General features: G+C 44.1%; 1 protein-coding gene across 1 annotated transcript in view; it reads left to right on the forward strand.

The window, feature by feature from the left end:
• STX18 (syntaxin 18) overlaps positions 1-18,892 on the forward strand; it is a 118,984-nt gene that overhangs the window by 51,543 nt on the left and 48,549 nt on the right. The window contains exon 2 of the mRNA XM_007451500.1: positions 17,212-17,279. Coding sequence (XP_007451562.1) covers positions 17,212-17,279 — 68 coding nt within the window. The remainder of the gene's footprint in view (positions 1-17,211; positions 17,280-18,892) is intronic.

Here is an 18,892-nt window from a genome sequence, read left to right on the forward strand (position 1 = left end):
CCCGTGTCCCCTGCATCGGCAGGCGGACTCTCAACCACTGCGCCACCAGGGAAGCCCCTTGATGACAGTTTTATTGCTTACAAATTGATATGTGATGTTAACTGAAACTTGTTGCTGGGATAAGAATGGAAAATTTTATATGCATGATGTTTCAGATGCTTTACCTAATGATCTGAAAAACTGTTAAAAGGAATTTAAATTATATACACTGGTTTTACTTCTAAAGCTTTCAACTAAGTTCTCAATATAAAATTCAAATATAGGACTTAAAATATCTAGGTATCTAAGTATAAAACAGTAAATCTTAAAAGTAGGCTGAAAAGATATAATTTGATTCTCAAAATCAAGATCTATATATACAGCTCAGGATCTAACCATTATTTTTCTAGTTATTATTATACACAGATTGAAAAATATATTAGGAACTAATTATTTTCTGCTATTTTGAACACTTAAGTAAGAATCAGTTTTTATCTGGTTAGTCCCCATTTTATAAAAACTAGCAGTTAGCAATTTGCTACCGTTTCTTTAAATCCTAGAAACTACTAAATTTTATTTTCATTTTTTCAAGCAAAGAGATTGTTAGAATGTTTTGTAACTTATTCCTTGAAATAGTATTTTTGCCTTATTTTCACTTTCAGTTTTATGCCTTATTTACTCCAAAGGAGACCACAATGAGGGAACGGAATCTGTATTTTTTAGAGGACAGGGAATGATGAAACAAGGCCCGGATTTTGCTTGGAATTTGAACATTTGTATTATTGTTTGAGGCTGGCATGCTCGGCATTTTATTCCCACTCACTCAGTTGAAAGATGACTTCGGAGGCAAGGCTGTGTATCTTGTTACCAAGCCCTCTTTCTCAGAGCTTCATGATAAAACGCACATTGGTTCCTTTGCTTTTGTTTTCACTAATAAAGAAAAAATATATGTTTTAATAGAGCAAAGCACACTTTGGGGGTTCGAATGTTATCTAAGCGTTTTCTGTTGACTGTAAATTATTGGCATCTATCAAGCAGTATGGCAGTTGAATGTATGTTTTCCCTTTGTACCACCCTCAGTTGATTTCGCTCTTCTCTTTGCTGATGTGAAGCAGAAACTGGAAAAGGTAACAGTTTTGATGATGAGATTAGAGGTAGCCAGGCTGACTGTCTCCTGGCTTTTAGAGAACCTTATAAGCTCAGGGCCACCCCTTCCCCTTGTTTAGATATTACTTGCTCTTTTGAGTTTCAGATTACAGGAGCAATTGATCTGCATGACCTATCTTAAGAACTTTAACTTTGCAGTGGAAACTTAAACCAAATGTATATCCTCAAGAGACAAATCATCTTAAAACCAGGCTGTTGTCATTTTGATATACTGTACTGTTCTCTGAGGAACAGTGTGGTAGAGGGCAGCACCTAGTGGACGGGACGTGCACTTGCTGCTCTCGGGTACAAGGTTTAGAGAGCCAGTCTATATTGATGTGACTCTTGCCCTTCCTTGGCTTGCAAAAAGGTGAGGTTTTATGTTGTTCCCAGCTAATAATTTCTACCCAGGGCTAGGATCCCAGGAGAATAAGATTGGGAGAAGTTGTGACATGTCAGTTTTATTTGTGGTTTTCCCACTTGCGTAGGTGTGTGTGTTGGTCCTTGCCATCTTCACAAACATATTCTCCTCATAATTGATATTATAATTAAAACAAAAAGATCGTTTTTAAAATAATTTTAACATTCCTTTTTAAAAATTTTATTTATTTATGTATTTATTTTTTTGGCTCTGTTGGGTCTTTGTTGCTGAGTGCAGGCTTTCTCTAGTTGCAGTGAGCTGGGGCTACTCTTCATTGTGGTGTGCAGGCTTCTCATTGCGGTGGCTTCTCTTGTTGCAGAGCACGAGCCCTAGAGCGTGTGGGCTTCAGTAGTTGTGGCACACGGGCCCTAGGGTGTGCGGGTTCAGTAGCTGTGGCTCACCGGCTCTAGAGCGCAAGCTCAGTAGTTGTGGCGCACGGGCTTAGTTGCTCCGCGGCATGTGGGATCTCCCCAGACCAAGGATCAAACCTGAGTCCCCTGCATTGGCAGCCAGATTCTTAACCACTGTGCCACCAGAGAAGCCCCCCAAAAGGTCATTTTTTTAAATGTCAGTAGGGCAACATTCAGTCTTTGGGGATTTTATGTTTTAGAGTGTATGTGTTTAACCTTAGTAATAAGAGACTACCTTTGGATAGAACTGCTCGTTGCCACAGCCTTTATACTCTGTTGCTAATCCGTTCTCTTTATGAGAAGAGGAGTTGCTGCTGATTTATCAACTGGATCATAAATTGTTGGCTGCCTGTTAACAGAGAGTTGTGTGCCTTTGGAGTAAACTAACAAATTTGCAAAAACAGTGTGAGAAAATTCCATATTAAAAAAAACTTTTAATGCATCACAACCACCAGTTTTAGGTATAGCTATTCCTTAATGTTTATTTTAGAATGAGAGATTCTTAATAAAATATATCACTCTTTCAGCAGACACTTATTGAGTTAGGAACCTTGCCGGATTTGGGAATCCGAAACGAACGTGACATAGTTCTTTTTTGGGCGTGCCATTTTTTTTTAAGTCTTTTAATTCTTTACCACAAAAGGAGTTGAACACATTCCTGAGAACTGGAATGTACTACAGTGGGGTATAAATGTGTTTATTTGCATGGTGTTTTCTGCCACGACTGGAAGAATTTAGAAGACATTTAGCAAGTACTTTTGGAGGAACTGATAAATAAAATTGATGGCTTTCTTTTAATGAGTTTGGTGTGTGGGAAGTTGTAGAAGCCTGCATGATAACGCTTCCTCAGTTGGGTTCTTCAGCTCGAGTTTTGTGCTGAAAGAGCACAAGCTTGGAGATGCAGCGTGAAGAATTTAAGAGCACAGGTTCTGGAATCTGTTTTGAGTATGGACCTTGGCTTTTCAACTTGCTAGCTGTGTGACCTTGGGCAAGTTACTTAACAGCTCTGCGCTTCAGTTTCCATTTTCTCATTTGTTATGAGAATTAAATGAGATCATCTATGCAGTGGCATAGTCAACAGTAAACATCGATGATGATGATGATGGTGACGACGCTCGGTTAGTGCTTCTCTTCCATCTTCCCTTTTCTCCATGCTGTAAGGCAGGAGTGTGAGTAGTTGTGACAGTGTGCTCAGTCTTTCCCCCACACCTGCAGGCCTCGCACCCGTGCCGCCTCTACCTCTCCCTGGTTACTGTTACTGCTGTGCAGATAGACTCTGCCGATGGACGGCCAGCAGCTGCTTCCAGGTGCTGAGCTGGAAGTGCTTCCTTAGGCACATGAGGTTTACAAAAAAGTTGTGCTCTCCTGTGTTTGTCTGTTTGTTTGCTTGTTTGTTGAATTGTGTTTTGTGATCAGAGGGTCTTAACCTGAACTCCAGTGAGCCAAGAGCCTCTGAAGCTCAGAATGGTGGACAGGAAGTTTTTTGTATATTTGGGAATATTCATTTTCTTAAAGGAATAGATGAGACATGTAGTTTTGGTTAGTGTGTCAAAGGATCTGTGCCCCCTAAAAGGGTCAGGAACTATACGTTTGAAGTTCACAGTTCTTTCTGGAAAGCCACTCATGAAATTAAAGATACCATAACCCCCGCTAGAAAATGAAACTCAAATTTGACGTTTACACTATTTGTTTCGTAAGACATACAGGCATAATTTTAAGGGTAGAGTTGAGAAGTTAATTTAATTTGAGAAACTCAAATATAAATGGAACATTTTTCCTCTTACCCCCTCTTGTCAAAGTTCTGAAGAATCATAAGAACAAGGAGAAGTCAGGAATACAGGCTCTGGAGTAGCCCTCCTGGTTTCAAATCCAGCTCTGTCACGTGCTAGTGAGACCTTGAGCCAGTAAGTTAGCCACTCCCACTGTAAAGGGGGAATAATGATGGTACCTACCTCATAGGATTGTACCAAGGGTGAAATGGAGTCATCTGGACAAAGCCCCTGTGGCACTTCTTGGTGTGTAGTAAGTACTGTGTGTTTGCCGTTATCGTTTTGTTGCACATTTTTGTTTACCCAACAACATTTGTAACATGTACAGATTTGTTGCCTATTACAAATGGTCTTTGTCTATTTTACCTATACTTTATTGATGTGTGAACGTTTACAAATATTTCTAATTTCTTTCTTCTGACCAGACTTTCCAAGGTTCTATAGCTGAGTTGCCTAAGTTAGAAAAACCTTAATAAGGGAGGATCCCAAGTACTTGGATCCTTAAAATCACGCTTGAAACTTTGGAGAGCATAAAAGGAGTGAAAAGAAACCAGTAGGGTTTGGTCAGAAGGAACGTTGTAATGGATTGAACGCCAAAAATTATCATGGAGTTTCTGAGTCGAAAGGACCTCTGCGGCCTGCAGGTGAGGAGTCCAGGCCCAGACCAGAGAGTCTGAGGCCCTAGAGCCGGCTCGGGTCCCGGCGTGCCCAGCAGGGGCCTCTCCCTGCGTGGAGCTGGCCGCCCACCATACCTCCTGCTCCAAGCGCGGTGTGAGAGCAGGGTGGATGCGGCGGGCTAGCAGCACAGTGCCAGTGTGAGCGGTGGTCCTCGGAGAGGGGGCGCTAAATGCAGAGGCTGCCTGGGAGGAGAGCACCTGCGGAGAGAAAGGAAGTCCTTGTGAGCCGAGAGGGGGGGACGGGGTGGGGGGAGCCAGCTGCACCCTTGAGACGCACCTCACAGACACTGAGCCGGCAGGGGTCGGCTGCTCCGCGTGCTTCGCCAGGGCCCCTTGTTGTCCAGTCCGCATGTGCAAGCCCCGGGTGAGGGTGGGATGGAGCTTGGGCGCTGCTGTGCCTTCCTCGGTTGTTTGCCTAAGGCCTCTTCCAGTAAGAGTACCTTGCCTCACTGCCTGTGAGTCTAGCATCTAAGAATAAGCATTTTTGCTCTCACTGTGGCTCTTAAAACTCAAACCAGCCACTCCTTCTGATGCACAACTGAAGAAATGGCAACCGTTCCAGCTCTGGGGGAGCGAGCTGTCTTGGACGTACCTAGGAGCGTAAGTCAGAATCCGGAGCAGCCTGTGTAAGCGCCGGCTGGGTCCTGTGCGCGCGTTTTACCTCGTGCTTGGAAGTTAGCCTGACGGTGAGGGGCAGCTCCGCTGTGGAAGCAGCCCGAGGACAGCAGGCAGCAGAGCTCTCATCTAGCCAGCTCTTTTCAGGAGCTGGTCGTGCCCATGTGAGTTGTTCCCCAGCTGCTTTCAAGAAGGGCTTTTCCAGGTGCCCCGCCACCGTGGCGTTGAGCCTGCATCAGGGCGCCTCTGCCCCTCCTACTTCTGCTCTTTGCGCCTGACCTTGGTACCTGTGGGGGCTACCCGTTGCCGCTGAGGCAGTGAAAGTTGGACTCCGCAGCCAGACCCTCTGGGGCCAAGTTGTGATAAGTTGCGGACTCACTGTGGGGCCTTGGGCAGCGTGTTAACCTCTCTGGGCTTCAGCTTCCTTCTCTTCCATGGGGGTAGTAACAGTGCCTATCTTGTAGGGTTGTCATGAGCGTTAAATAAGTTAAATATACATAAAGCTCCTAGAATAAATAGTGCCTGGCCTGGAGTAAGCAGTCAATAAATGTTAGCTACTAGTGTTAACCACCACCTGTCCTCCACTTGTGCTGTATTTGTGCCAAATCCAGTTTATTTCTTTCCCCTGACTCCATAGCTCTCTGTTCCCCTCAGTGCTACGACTTTGTGAATGACCTTCTAGGTCACAGCTCTTTCACGTGACCTGGGTCCCTCCACCTCCCTTTCCATCCGCTGCCCCAGGGCAGCCCCCACCCCTGTCCAGGCAGACCTGGCCTCGTGGGTAAGGCCCAGACAGCGACGAGGAGGCGGCGGAGGGAACCTTAATATGCTTGAGCACCTGTTGTACCAGACACGGTACCAACATTTTCACTGACAGCTTGTAGTCACCTTCAGTTACTGTCTCCAGTTTATACGTCAGAGGTTAAAGCTCAAAGAAGTTAAATATCAATAAGTTGCAGAAGGCACTATCACTAGTCAGTGGCGGAGCTGGGATCTGAACCCAGGTCTGTGTGACTCTGGAGTTCGTGCTTTGCGTTACCCAGAGTGGACAGAGAGCAGGATGCATGCGCACTCTGCACACACACTCTACACATAGCCTCCGGACCAGACAGGATTTGGACTGGGTCTGAAAAGCGACGTGAAGCCATGTCAGCCCTGGGTTGGAACTCCCTGTCTGTCCTCCCTCCTCCCTTCCTCTCTTCTGCCTTATTATCTCCCTCCATAATGTGCTTTTGCCCCATACTGGGTCTTAATCTGTTTGTCAAGAGAACAAATAAAAGGAAGGTGGGGGTTTTTTTGCACACAGAAAAGAAAGTAATGATGATTAACTAGCATACATTTGCAAAGCAGGAGCCCTGTCCCCCCAGCCTCATTGTGCACTTTTGGATCAGGTTGTAGGTGAGGAGAAATCTGATTTCAGAGTGTGGTTAGCAGATCTCACCGTGATATTTTTGTGGAGGAAACATTTTTTTTTAGTGGACTGAATATTTGGATTTCAAGTGTGTCTGTGGTTCGTTGATCTGACTGTCCACCGGGAGGGGTCTATAACTCCATGCTTCTTTTTCAGCCCTGTTTTCATTCCAGTTTTTAAAATGATAATTTTTACCTAGAGATGTCTTTAGTGGCAGAATGATCAGAATGGCAAATGACAAGGAGCCAGGGAAAATATGGATATAGTGAAGACATAGTTCTTCATGGAAAAAGGGATTTTAGTTGATGGAAAAAATAATTTTAGTTGATGTTAAGTCAGCTTGACTCTGACTTGACAGTGAACATCCTCTTAGGCGGCATTAATAGAAGCACAGAGGCTGGAACAGGGAGGTAATGGTCCTGCCTCCTCTCCACCTCCTGTTGACACTGAGTATTGAGTCCATTCTCGGAACCACATTTGACTTTTGAGGCCAATAAATTCCTGCATTCGGAGACTAATAAGTAAGACCAGCAGCCACAAGTGTATTTCACGTAAAGAATTCCTTAAGGGATTGAGAACGTTTAGCTTACAGAAGAGAGAAGACTTGCGTGGGGGGCACACAATAGCTGAACTCGATTCAGTGTGAGAAAGAACTGTGAGCTGTGGTGGAGCGGATGGCCCGGAAGAAGCAGGGGCTCCCTGCATGCAAGCAGAGCAGGGTGTTACTTCCTGGAGTTGTACTCTGTATGTCAGCTAGCAAATTGCAGGTTCAGATAGACCAGGAGTGGACCGAGCTTTGGAAGTGGAGGGTATGTGCCAGCAATGCCAAACCCATGCAGTTTGGGGAGCCAGTAGAATGGGAATTAAAATGTTTAATGAGATTAAAGTGTGAACCTGAAGACAGTGAGATGTAAAGAGAAAGCTGGGGCAGAAGGATTGAGGAGGAAAAGGTTGAGAACATGGTATGCTTTTACTTTTTCTTGAGGTTAAGAGTCCTAGACCTGTTTTAAAATGGAATTGCATTGAGCTTCATGGGTCATTAAGCCCTATGGTGCTACTCAGCTTTTGAAAATTGTCATGAGTTCGGTCATTATGTCATTAGCACTAAGAATCTAAGATCTTACTTTTTTAATTTCTTAAAAGGGGATAGGGGCTTAGTATTAGAAAATAATACCTTTCAGGTTGCTTGAAGGTTAGTTGCTAATATCAGAAATTAGACCACTAAATTCATCTCAACTCCTGTTAATTGTCCTTGTCCCCTCCGTGTGACCCTCCCTATCGTCCACTCCTCAGGATCTATGAAGCTGGCGTAGAAGGCTGGAACTAGAAGAATCACTGTCTCTCTTCTTTCACGTACACATTTCTCTCTCTTTCTCCTCTCTCTCTCCTCTCTCTCTCTCTCTCTCTCTCTCTCTCTCTCTCTCTCTCTCTCTCTCTCTCCCTCCCCCCCCTCCCCCCTCCCCTCTCTATTAGAAAACATACGCTGAATTCTGGAAACTACAAACCAGTAAGTTTGGCACTGGTTCTCAGCAAAATTCCAGAACAGGTTACTTAACCACTGATGACAGTTTCCTTAGATCAAGAATGTCTGTGTCTTTTTTTCTAGTGAGGTTTCCAGACTGATGGGGTAGAGCACTTTATATATTCAACTAACATTTATGTTAAATATATGCACACATATATATGCATGTATATATGTAATGTGTATAACATATATACATGCAGCGAACATTTATAACATTCAGCTAACAGACACTTACAGCATGCCTCCTGAAGGTATCATACAGAGAAAGTGGGAAGTGAACCCAGAATGCCATATTTTAAAACCTCCTAGGGCCCAGCACATTTGAGTGCTTGGTGGATGAGAAATAAGATGTTCCAGGCAAAACAGCAGTGCCAAAGGGCAGAGGCGGAAAGAGGAGGCTGGATCAGGGAAGGGCTCTGAGGATCTGGGCTCTGGGGTGGGTGTGGGAAAGCAGGCAGAGGAGCTGGTTTGTGGGTGCCCATTCCTTTGGCAGATTTTCAGCTAGTGGTGTGGGCAGGCCTGGCTGACCAGTTTACTTTGTGGGGTGAAAAAGAGGGAAGAGTCAAAATGTCCTGAGATTTTCTAACTTGGGGAATCGAGAGAGAGAGAGAGAGAGAGAGAGAGAGAGAGAGAGAGAGAGAGAGAGAGAGAGAGGGAGCTTTTGAGGCACCAGTGGGACACACAGTAGATGGTTGAATACGCTCCTGGAACACAGGAGCGAGGCAGGGGCTGGTTGGGCATTTTCTGTAGATGGTAAATTAAGCTATGGATGGAAGGGGTGGGTTTAGCAAGAATGTGTCAGTGCTGAGCTTCATTAAGTTTCTGAGGTGTGCAAAGGCGGAAGAGGCAAGGAAAGAAGGTGAAGCAAAGTTGTCAGAGGTTTAGGAAGAGAACCTGGGGACAGTGGGGTCCTGGAAGCCGAGGGAGTATGGTGCTTCAGGAGGGGCTTGTGCGAGGACTGGGAGAGTGGCTGCCACCCCTCCAGGGCCCTGTACGTGCTGAAGGGTGGCCCCGTGCAGTAGAAATTAGGGCGGAAGTGATAGGAGGAGGCTCAGACTCCTTGCTTATTACTAAACAATTGCTGAAAGGAAAGAAGTGAAAAAGAACAGTTCATACATGTAATCCCTTAACACACTGCTGTGACCCCAGCACCGAAGGAATGTCTGTGGCCATGCCAGGCTCTTTTGTGGGTGACTAGTCACTGGGAGCTTCTCTAGCACGGGGATGGGGACAGGACTCAGGCAGCCCTCACTGTGATTTCAGCAGAGTCGTCGTGCTCCAGAGCTGTGACGGTTCTGAACTTTTAGCTATAATTGGTATTGATGCATTTTTCAATTATGACTGAAGGGAGGTGGATTTGGAATTTAGTTAGTGGGCCTCCAGATTAGACTTGGGAACATGATCCTTGTGAAAAGTCGTTTTAGCTTATCAGTAGTTGGCAAACACTTATACAACAGTGGTTGTTCTGACTGTCCTTTGGCTGCCTACTAAACTGGACAGCAAGCCGTGTCCACCGATTGAATGAAAAAAATAACGATTTTGTGTTACAGGGAACTTTTTACAGTAAGCCAGAGGGCCCTACTGGAGTCTCTTTAATCTTTAACAATCGCTGTCTCTTGCTGGAGGCAAATTATGCAAATCAGTACTTAGTGTTTCATAATCAATCAGGTCTTTGTTGGAAGTGTTATGAGCGCCAGAACAGAATCCCTGTGGCGGGCGAAGAGTAGTTAGGGGAGTTGCAAGTCAGGCCACTGCTGTGATCTGCAGAGGACACTGGTGGCTGCTTTGAACCCCCTGCAGTGAAAATGCAGTTGTCCTTTGAGAAGAATCCCTCAGTTTTGTAGCAGGGTTTTTGTTTTACAGTTTATCTTGCTTTGGGTAATTTACAAAACACCCACGAAGGAGCAGCTAGCAGGTCTGTGCTGTGGATGACACACATAAACAAAGCTGGGCCCGCCGCCTGGGACGGCAGATGGCAGCCATGCTCTAGAGCTGCCTTTGTGTTGAAGCTGCCAGGAGTGCAGTGTTTTAAAACCTTGGGCTCATCCAAGTGCACGTGTCTATTTCAAAACAATGTCATTTCAGCTTCAGCCTGCACAGCACAATTAACCTTTAATAATCCTTTGATTCTAGATCAAAAATACAGAACCAGAGAAAATTTTAAAGCCCTTGGGAAAAAACTAATATTTTTGAGAGTTCCTGTTACTACTCCTGCTGTAATACACGTGTTGCCATCTAGTGGATAATGTAAAGTACAAAGCAGACTTACTATGTTTGGAGTTTATTTTACCCTGCTAGTAATTCTTGAAGCGGATAGAAAGTCAGTTCAGTTCGGAGCATTAAATCATTTTTGGAGAGCCGCTTTGGGCTAGGCATGTGCCTGAGCAGCTTATGTCCGATAGACATGAAAACATTTCAAAACAAGATGGTGACATCCCTGAAAAAGAGATGCTTGCGAGGGGTCCTTAACCTGGCCTGGAAATGGCAGAGAAGACTTCCAGGAGGTGTATCCCCTGAGCAGAGTAGGAGTAAGTCAGAAGACCGGGATTGGGAGATGGGGGAGGGCTCTGAACCCGGAGAAGTCAGCAGGGCCAGGAACACTAGGGGGTCCCAGGCTCAAGGAATTGGATTTGACCCTGCGGGGCCTGGGGAGTCAGTCAGTATACACTGTTAGTTAGGCAAGATTTACCTTTTTGTTTAAAAACATTGTTTGTCTGGTTGCAAAGATTACACATACGAAGTGTAGAAAAATTTTAAGGTACGAAAAGGTATTAGGAAAAAGCAAAGTCTCCAAATCTTAACCATCAGTGTTTTGATGAGCAGTCTTTTAGATTCCTCTCTCTCTCTCTGGGTTCAGCATCAGGTCTGTATTTCGTATAATTTACCTAAGTACATGCTGTGCGAAACCTTGGTTTTCCCCCCATTCAGCAACATGCTTGTGGGCAACCATCCATGGGGTTGAGTCCCTGGGGCTGAGTCCATGTCAGCAAGTGCATATTTACCTGCGGGAGCAGATCTCAGGGCTGCACGTATTGGGATGTTTGTGTTTGGTCTCTCCTAGTAAAAGCTTTATATGTAACAACAGGTAATGTGAGAATCTGTTTTTCCCTGTCAAATGCATCTAATATAGGGACCACTGCTACTGTTTTTTATAATCAGTCTGCCTATACGGTAGATGTGTTTTGTGGGGAAGTTCAGTGTCTTGATGATTTTTGAAATTAGCCTTATTAAAATACAGTCACTTAAAAGTGAACTTGATTTAGCTTCAGAGAAAGAAAAGGATGAGTCACATGAATGCCTGTCATTTTAGAATGGAGTTTAAACAATTGTTTAGTTGAGTATCAGCTTCGTGGAGAAGCCAGATCCTGGCTGACCCTGGAGTGTGGCTCTTGGCTTTGCGCTCACCCATAGCTGTTGACATTGCATTTGACCTGAACAAGGCATCTCAGCATTGGGTACTTTGGATCTTAAAACGTTCTGTGTGCACTGTGGTGAAAGCAGCCCTCAGAGACCCACTGCGCTCGGATGGGACAGTAGGTTTGTCTTCTTGGGCAGACTTGCAGAGGCTGAAAGCACACAGGCGCTTGGTTTGGGAGTCACAGTCCCCTGTTTATTTTGAACCATTTATATGAAATATGTTACTTCAGTGTCTTCCTATCTGTAAAGTGGGATTATAGTGGAACCTATCCCACAGGGTTATTAGGAGAAGTAAATGAGCTAATTGATGCACAGTGTTTAGACTGATGCCGGCCACACAGCACGTGCTCGATAAACGTTAGCTATTAACTCGTGCTATTTCTATTTTTAAAGAATCATTTTTACTGCCCTCCCTTTGTAGTGAAGCTCAGGGAGATTAAGCAACTTGCTCAAAATTTCAGTTGGCAAAGGTTAAGAGTTTAGGGAGTTTATTAAAAACACCTCTTTTTTCTCAGCACAATTTTGGAACTACCTGAAAGAAATATAGGAGTCAGAACGTGAAAAAGCCAAACGGAGAACCTGGCTTTAGATTTGTGGCCAAATATGGGTGGAGCGCTGGCCAGAACAGACCCTCTCTGCTGCCTGGTGCCGAGTGTGCTCACTGCTGTGTCCAGACCCTACACCAGTAAGTCCTCTTCCCTCAGACGTGTGAGTGAAGCGTTGGGAGACAGAAGAGGAAGTTTGTCCAGCTGGGCTCCCTCCACACGAAGCCTGAAAGGGGTGGGGGGAATCAAGGTCCCCTTCAGAGTAAGTGGTGGAGATTGAGCAGGGATTAGGACCGAGAAGCTCAACCAACTCCCTGGATTCTGTACCCGTTTCTCTCTTGTCTGCCCTGCTCCACCCAAACCCCACAGCCTTTTGCCCGGAGTCTGCTCCTCTGCTCATACCGTGCTCCGCACTAGGCGAGGAGGTAGAGGAACTCAGACACGGGGAAGAGACCCAGTCCTGGAAGTTGCCTTCATTACTTGTTTAAACTGTGTTTTGAGGCAGTTTGATGATTGATACTCAGGGTGAACGGGTCACCATTGCACTGCCAGTCCTTCTGACCATCCTGGTTCCTTGCTCACAGCTGTGGGCCTTCCTCCCAGCATCCCTATGGTACTTGCGAATTCCAAGCCTCCCGTGTCACAAACCCGAGGAATAACAACCGAGCTTGGAGGAGGAGACTTCAGTGGTAAAAACAGGCGCTTTGGATATGGGCATGTTCCTACTTTGAGTGACTTATAAAACGAGCGCTCTACGTGGAAACATTCAAAAAACCTTTCTTGCAGATCTTTCTGTATCCACTGTAGTTGAAAACATTTTAAAAATCAATATATACAAATACTGTCACATGAAACCCAGTTTATATTTCTGTGAAGAAAAGCCTCAAACTTAAATAAGCTAAATAGTAATAGTTTATTAGTCTTTTGACCATATAATGTAGAATAAATAACTTAGCCTTTGAGTCATACAGACCCGTGATCCATGCCACTTCTTCCCCTTATTATCCTGTGACCGACCTCACGTGGGCCTCAGTTTCCATGTTTATCAAACGGGAATGGGGGTAACGTATAACTGATTGTTATAGGGGAGCCGATGACAGCACATAGTGAGCAATTCACACACTTCCTGGCACACACATGCCTGGTGTGTCACTCTTGGGTAACATCAGGTGTGTAGTGCACTGTTGAATACAGATACAAGAAAAAACAGCTTGCTGTTGCTCACTGGATGCTTTTCTCGGTTCCCAGTCATCCCTCTTTGTGATTACTATACTGGGAAACTGCACTTGCCACCTGCCAAGAATCTGTGCTTAAATTTGGGCATTAAGAACTCAAGCCTGATACTTAGAATGCTGGGTTCCATTCAGGCTTCACCCCATGGGTTCCTGAGCAGATTACTTACCCTGCCTCTGCCTTAGTTTCCTCATCTGTAAAATAGGTGTGATGATGTTACCCATCTTGTGTAGCTGGGAGAATTTGATGAGCTAATGTGTGGGGAGATCTTGGAACAGAGTCTGGCACGTAGTAAACTCTCAATGAAGGTTTTGTTGGTGGTGGTTTTTTTAAAATGGCATTGATCCTCTTAAATGGAACTTTAAGCAAGGCTTGCAAGTACTTAGAAATAAAATAGCTAGAGATTTTGCGTGGGGTTGAGGTGTTGGTTCAAATGTGGGTTATTACTAGTTTGGCAGCAGAAAATCTGTACTTCAGAATCACCAAACATGTTAAAAGAGAGTGCAAAATGGGAGATTTTTTTTAAAATAATGTTTTGTTAAGAAAAAATGTCAAGTATATACTAAAGCAGACTGAGAGTGTAAGGCGCCTGCCTGTGCGCATGTGCCCATCTTCAGCTGTCAGCTCAGGACGGATCCTCTTTCATGTGTTCCTCCCCACCTCCATATTATTTTCAAGCAAATCTCAGGTATCATGTCATAAGAAATTGGGATCACATTTGTTGTACTTTAAGGGAAACTTCTTGTGAGCATGTTTTCTGAGATGCCTGCGGGGCCTTCTTGTTCCTGGCACTTATCCCCTTGCACCATTCTACCCTGGTGGACTGAAATTAGCTAAAGCTGGGGAGTGCTGCTGGGTCTAGCCTACGTAGTAGTAGATTCCTTTGGGCCTGTTCAAACTTTTCATTGAAAACTTTGACTCCTTTTTAAAAAAAAAAAAAAAAAAACACTGTTTTGGATAAGGCTTTAAACAGGTATGCTATGACTGAATGTTTGTGTCACCCCAAAATTCATATGTTGAAGCCCTAATACCCAGTGGGATGGTATTTAGTGGTGAGGCCTTTGGGACCTAATTAGGTCATGAGGGTGGAGCCCTCGTGAATGGGATCGGTACCCTTAGAGGAAGAGACACGAGACCACCATGTGAGGATTCAGCAAGAAGGCAACTCTCTGCAAATCAGGAAGAGGGCCCTCACCAGGCACCGGATATGCTGGCACCTTGACCAGGACTTTCCAGCCTCCAGAACTGTGAGAAATAAGTGTTTGTTGTTAAAGTCACCCAGCCTGTGGTATTTTGTTATAGCACCCCAAACTGAGACAAAGTGTATTAGTTTCTTATTGCTGCTGTAACAAATTACCACAAGTTTAGTGGCTTAAAACAACAAAAACCTACTATCTTCTAGTTCTGTAGGTCAGAAGTCTAAAATGGGACTCCCTAGACTGAAATCAGGGTGCTGGCAGAGCTCTGTTCTTTTCTGGAGATGCTAGGGGAGAATGCATTACTTTGCCTTTCCAAGCTTCCAGACGTTGCCTTCATCCTCTGGCCCCCTTCCTCCATCTTGAAAGCCAGCAGTGTTGGATTGAGCTCTTCTCCCATTGCATCGCCTTGACTCTCTCTTCTGCCTCCCTGTTCTCCATTTAAGGACCCTGTGATTACATAGGGGCCTACCTACCTGGATACTCCAGTATTAATCCAGGGTATTCTCCCTATTTTAAGGTCAGCTGATGAGCACCGTAATTCCATCTGTCACGATAATTCCCCTTTGTCCTGTAACATAATATAGTCACAGGTTCCAGGGGTTAGGACTTGGACATCTTTGGGTGGAGGTAATGGTATTACCCTGACTACCACAGTAGGTATAATCCTTTGGGGATTATTCAGTACCCACTATCTATTCAACATTTAGTAAAAGTTTCTGGGGCTCTGCTTTGCACCAGGAACTGTGCCTGACAGGTTCTGGGGAAAGAGAGAGGACCCTTTAACCTCTAGGAGCTTGCACTCTGGTGAAGGGAAACCAGTCGGTAACGAGTCATTGTGGTCTTTGTGGTCTGTGGGGAGCGCGGCAGGACTGAGGCCACTCAGGACTTTTGGAGCTGAATTGTGAAGGGCCTTGAGTGCTGCATTTGGGGTTTGGACTCAATCCCATTGTTTAGGCCCAGAGATGACAATTAGCTGCCCTTTGGCAAGTCGGCCGGCAGAGATGCCTCCTTTGGCTGCAGTGTGTTTTAAAACCAGAATTCATCCCTGCCCAATGCACTGCACCCTCCATTCCTCTTGCTTTACTCCCTCACACTGCTTACCTGGCCCCTTGCAGGCAGGGGTTGGGGAAGGGAATGGAAACCACTGAAATGTATTAAACTTAACTTGATTAAATCTTGTCTGTGGTACAGTAAATACCTTGTTTGCACATCTCTTAAATTTTTTTCCCAACAATCTTAAAAGTCAGATTTTAAAATGCAGCGTCAGTGGAAAATAGGAGTAAGAGTGTGAGGAAGGCAGCTGTGGCTTAGTGGTGGAAGACGGGACAAATTTGAACTCAGAGAGTCCCAGGCTTGCCTCTGAGCCCCACCAGGCACTAACCATGTGAATGGGGACGAGTCACTTAGCTTCTGCAAGATTCACTTTCCCAACCTGGTTAATGAGCGTGGTGACGTCAGTGCCCACAACGGGCTGCTGGGAAAGAACAAGGTCGCGTGTGGGGAAGTTCCTCACAGAGCCAGGGACGCTGGACAGACTCTGGCTGTCTCAGTTGTTGTTTGTAACCTGGTAAATAAATGAATACTGTGGCCATAGTTCAGTTTTTCTTCGATTCATGCTCTTATAGATGCCTAAGGGTGCTTTTCTGAACCATATTTGCTTTTAGTCTAGATTCTGTGAGAAATTTAACTGAACCCTTACTGACCTGTCTCCAGACAAATGCTGAATGTTTCTTTAGTGGTAAATACTACTTTTGCATTTAAACATTTACTCATTCCACAAATACTGACTGACACCTTCTGGGCTTCATATTGTGCTTAGAGCCATGCGGGAAGCTGTGCAGCCCCTCCTTGCATGGTTCCTAACCCCCAAGAAAGAGGCGTGCATGCAAAAGTGAAGCCAGAGGACGTGGCTGTGTGTAGCTGAGTGCCCAGTGGGTGGGATGCGGAAGTGCTTTTAAGTTCAGAGCAAAGCGAAAATTAGCCTGAGTTGGCCTTGACAGAAAAACTTTCATGAAAAAGATGAAAGTTCAGTACATCCTTCAAGGATGGGGCTACAAATGTTTGGAATAAGTACAAAGGACATTAGGAGGAAACTAGTGTGAGCTGTGGTCAAAGGACCAAGCAGGCCACCAACTTAGTTAATCATTCTCTCCTTCTGGAAACATTTTTGTCCATGTTGACCAGGATCCTAGGTTTCTTCCTACCTCTTTTTATTTTATTTGTTTCTTAATCCCTCATTCCACACACATTACCTGACACACGCTTTAGTACTAGAAATGAGCCATCACAGATTCCGTCCTCTGTACTTTTGTGTCTGTTTTGTTCATCCGTGGAAGTAGGGAAAATGGAGACTTGCTGTGTAGGGATAAATTGTTGCTCCTGCATCTTTTCTTTAATTCTGCTGCTCTGCATGGGCCCTATTTATACACTTGATAGCTCCAGCCTTAGAATCCATCCCCTAGAACACTTGGAAGAAGGAATATTTGTCTATAAAATTTTGGATATAAGACACATAAGGAAGGGAATTGGCTTTTATTGAGCACATGCTGTGTAGTTACTAGACATGTACTATCTCATTGAATCTCGAAGTTCCTTAGAGATCATCTCTTCGTTATGTCACAGATCACAACAATTACAGGAAGAAGGAACCATCGGTAAGAGACCAAGACCCAGGAATGTGGGTGACTTTCCCAAAGCCACCCAACAAGTCAGTGATTATACAGGAGTCTAAAACCAGAGATATCCAGTTTGCAGCTTCAAAATCTTTTTACTACCTGCATTCCATTCTCTACTAATTTAAAATTTGTTGCAAATGAGCGTAACATATTTATCCATATAAATCATTTGCTTTCTTTTCATTATAGATTTCACACATTGGCAAACTGAGAGATTTTCTTCTCGAACACAGGAAAGATTATATTAATGCTTATAGGTAAGTGTCTATTTTTTACCATGATTTTAGTGACTGTTCTTTTCCATACCTATATTCCTTTTGAGCTTTTTGTCCTCACTTTTTACTAACTTAGGGTTGTAATGGGGAAGGTCAGTTTGGCAGTGGAAGAATATCTGCAGAGCAAAAAGGGGCTCCCCCCAGCCAAGGTAAGGTCAGCCATACCCCATGTCCTCAAAGTCACCATATCCTCACAGCAATGTCCCCTATTCTGATGTTCCCATGTGTCTGTAGCTCTGTGTGTGCCGTATATGTTGTGAAACATGCAGAGAGAAATGGGGCAGTTTCTCACTGAATGCATATTGCCGAGCAAATGAAGAGATAATGCAGGTCATGTAAAAATGCCATTTGGAAAGACAAGAGCTCTTGCCTCTAGTGAAGAAACTTTTGGTTAGGTTGATTTTTAAAAAGAAAAAGCATTTTGATCGAGCCTTCCAAAATGGCTTCTGGAATAGACTCCAGCTCTCAGTGGACACAGGAACACCGCAGTGCAGATATCATGCCTCCTGCTCTTCCCTGACCTACATTTGCACCTGGCTTTAGTGTGGCGTTTGTACCATAGGAGTCAGCTTCAAGTCTATTACCTAAATTAATGGAAAAGTTGGATTAGACATACGAAGTGACATCATTAGAAGCGTCTTTTTAGGATTTCATCATTATAAAACAAGGGATTTTGCCCTTCAGAAGGCTTCCTATCACAGTTAGAAAATATAGGAAAAAATCTGATTTTTAAAAAAACTTTGTCAATATATGCAAAACTGAAAATGTTTCATATAAATTCTTTAACAGAGAAAATAATTATGTTCCAGGTGCATTTTAAATAATCTCTACCAGTTTGTCTACTTTATACTTTTAACTGTATTTCATTTGCATAATTTTGGAATATACTAAATTATTCTAATGCTTAGTACCAAGAAAACCTTATTTTAAAGTTCTCAGTTAAAATAGTTGGTCACCACTAGATGGCAGTGTAAATTTTATTTCTAAAGGTGTATGTACATCAGATGCTAATTTTATAGTGCATAAAAATGGAAGCGACAGTCATTTTGGAAAGCTTAATAAAACTGGTATAAGCCTATCAGTTCCAGCTCCTTTCTTTAGTACTTTACAACTTAGGTTAAATAAGTGGTTGTAGAGATCTCTCATGGAGATCCATTATTAACTCCCCTTTTCCTTGAAAAGGCATCCAACCAAGTGAATGCTTTAAAGGTTGGTTTAGTTCAGGCCACCCTGTCCCCTTATTAACCGTGCAAACCTGAGAAAGTCACTTAATCTGTAAAATGCAGTGTCTTCCTCTAAACCAGGGGTCAGCAAACCACAACCTATAGGCCAAGTCCAGTCCACTGCCTATTTTTGTACAGCCTGTGAGCTGAGAATAGTTCTTATATTTTTAAATGGCTGGAGGGAAAATAATAACAATAGGGACTTCCCTGGTGGCGCTGGTTAAGACTCCTCCCTCCCAATGCAGGGAGCCCGGGGGTCGATCCCTGGTCAGGGAACTAGATCCCACATGCATGCTGCAACTAAGACCTCGTGCAACCAAAATAAAGAAAGAAAGAAATATTAAAAAAAAAAAAGAAGATGAAATTAAGGGA

This window comes from Lipotes vexillifer, unplaced genomic scaffold (genome assembly GCF_000442215.2).
Source record: "Lipotes vexillifer unplaced genomic scaffold, Lipotes_vexillifer_v1.1 scaffold1417, whole genome shotgun sequence".
Classification (NCBI taxonomy): domain Eukaryota; kingdom Metazoa; phylum Chordata; class Mammalia; order Artiodactyla; family Lipotidae; genus Lipotes; species Lipotes vexillifer.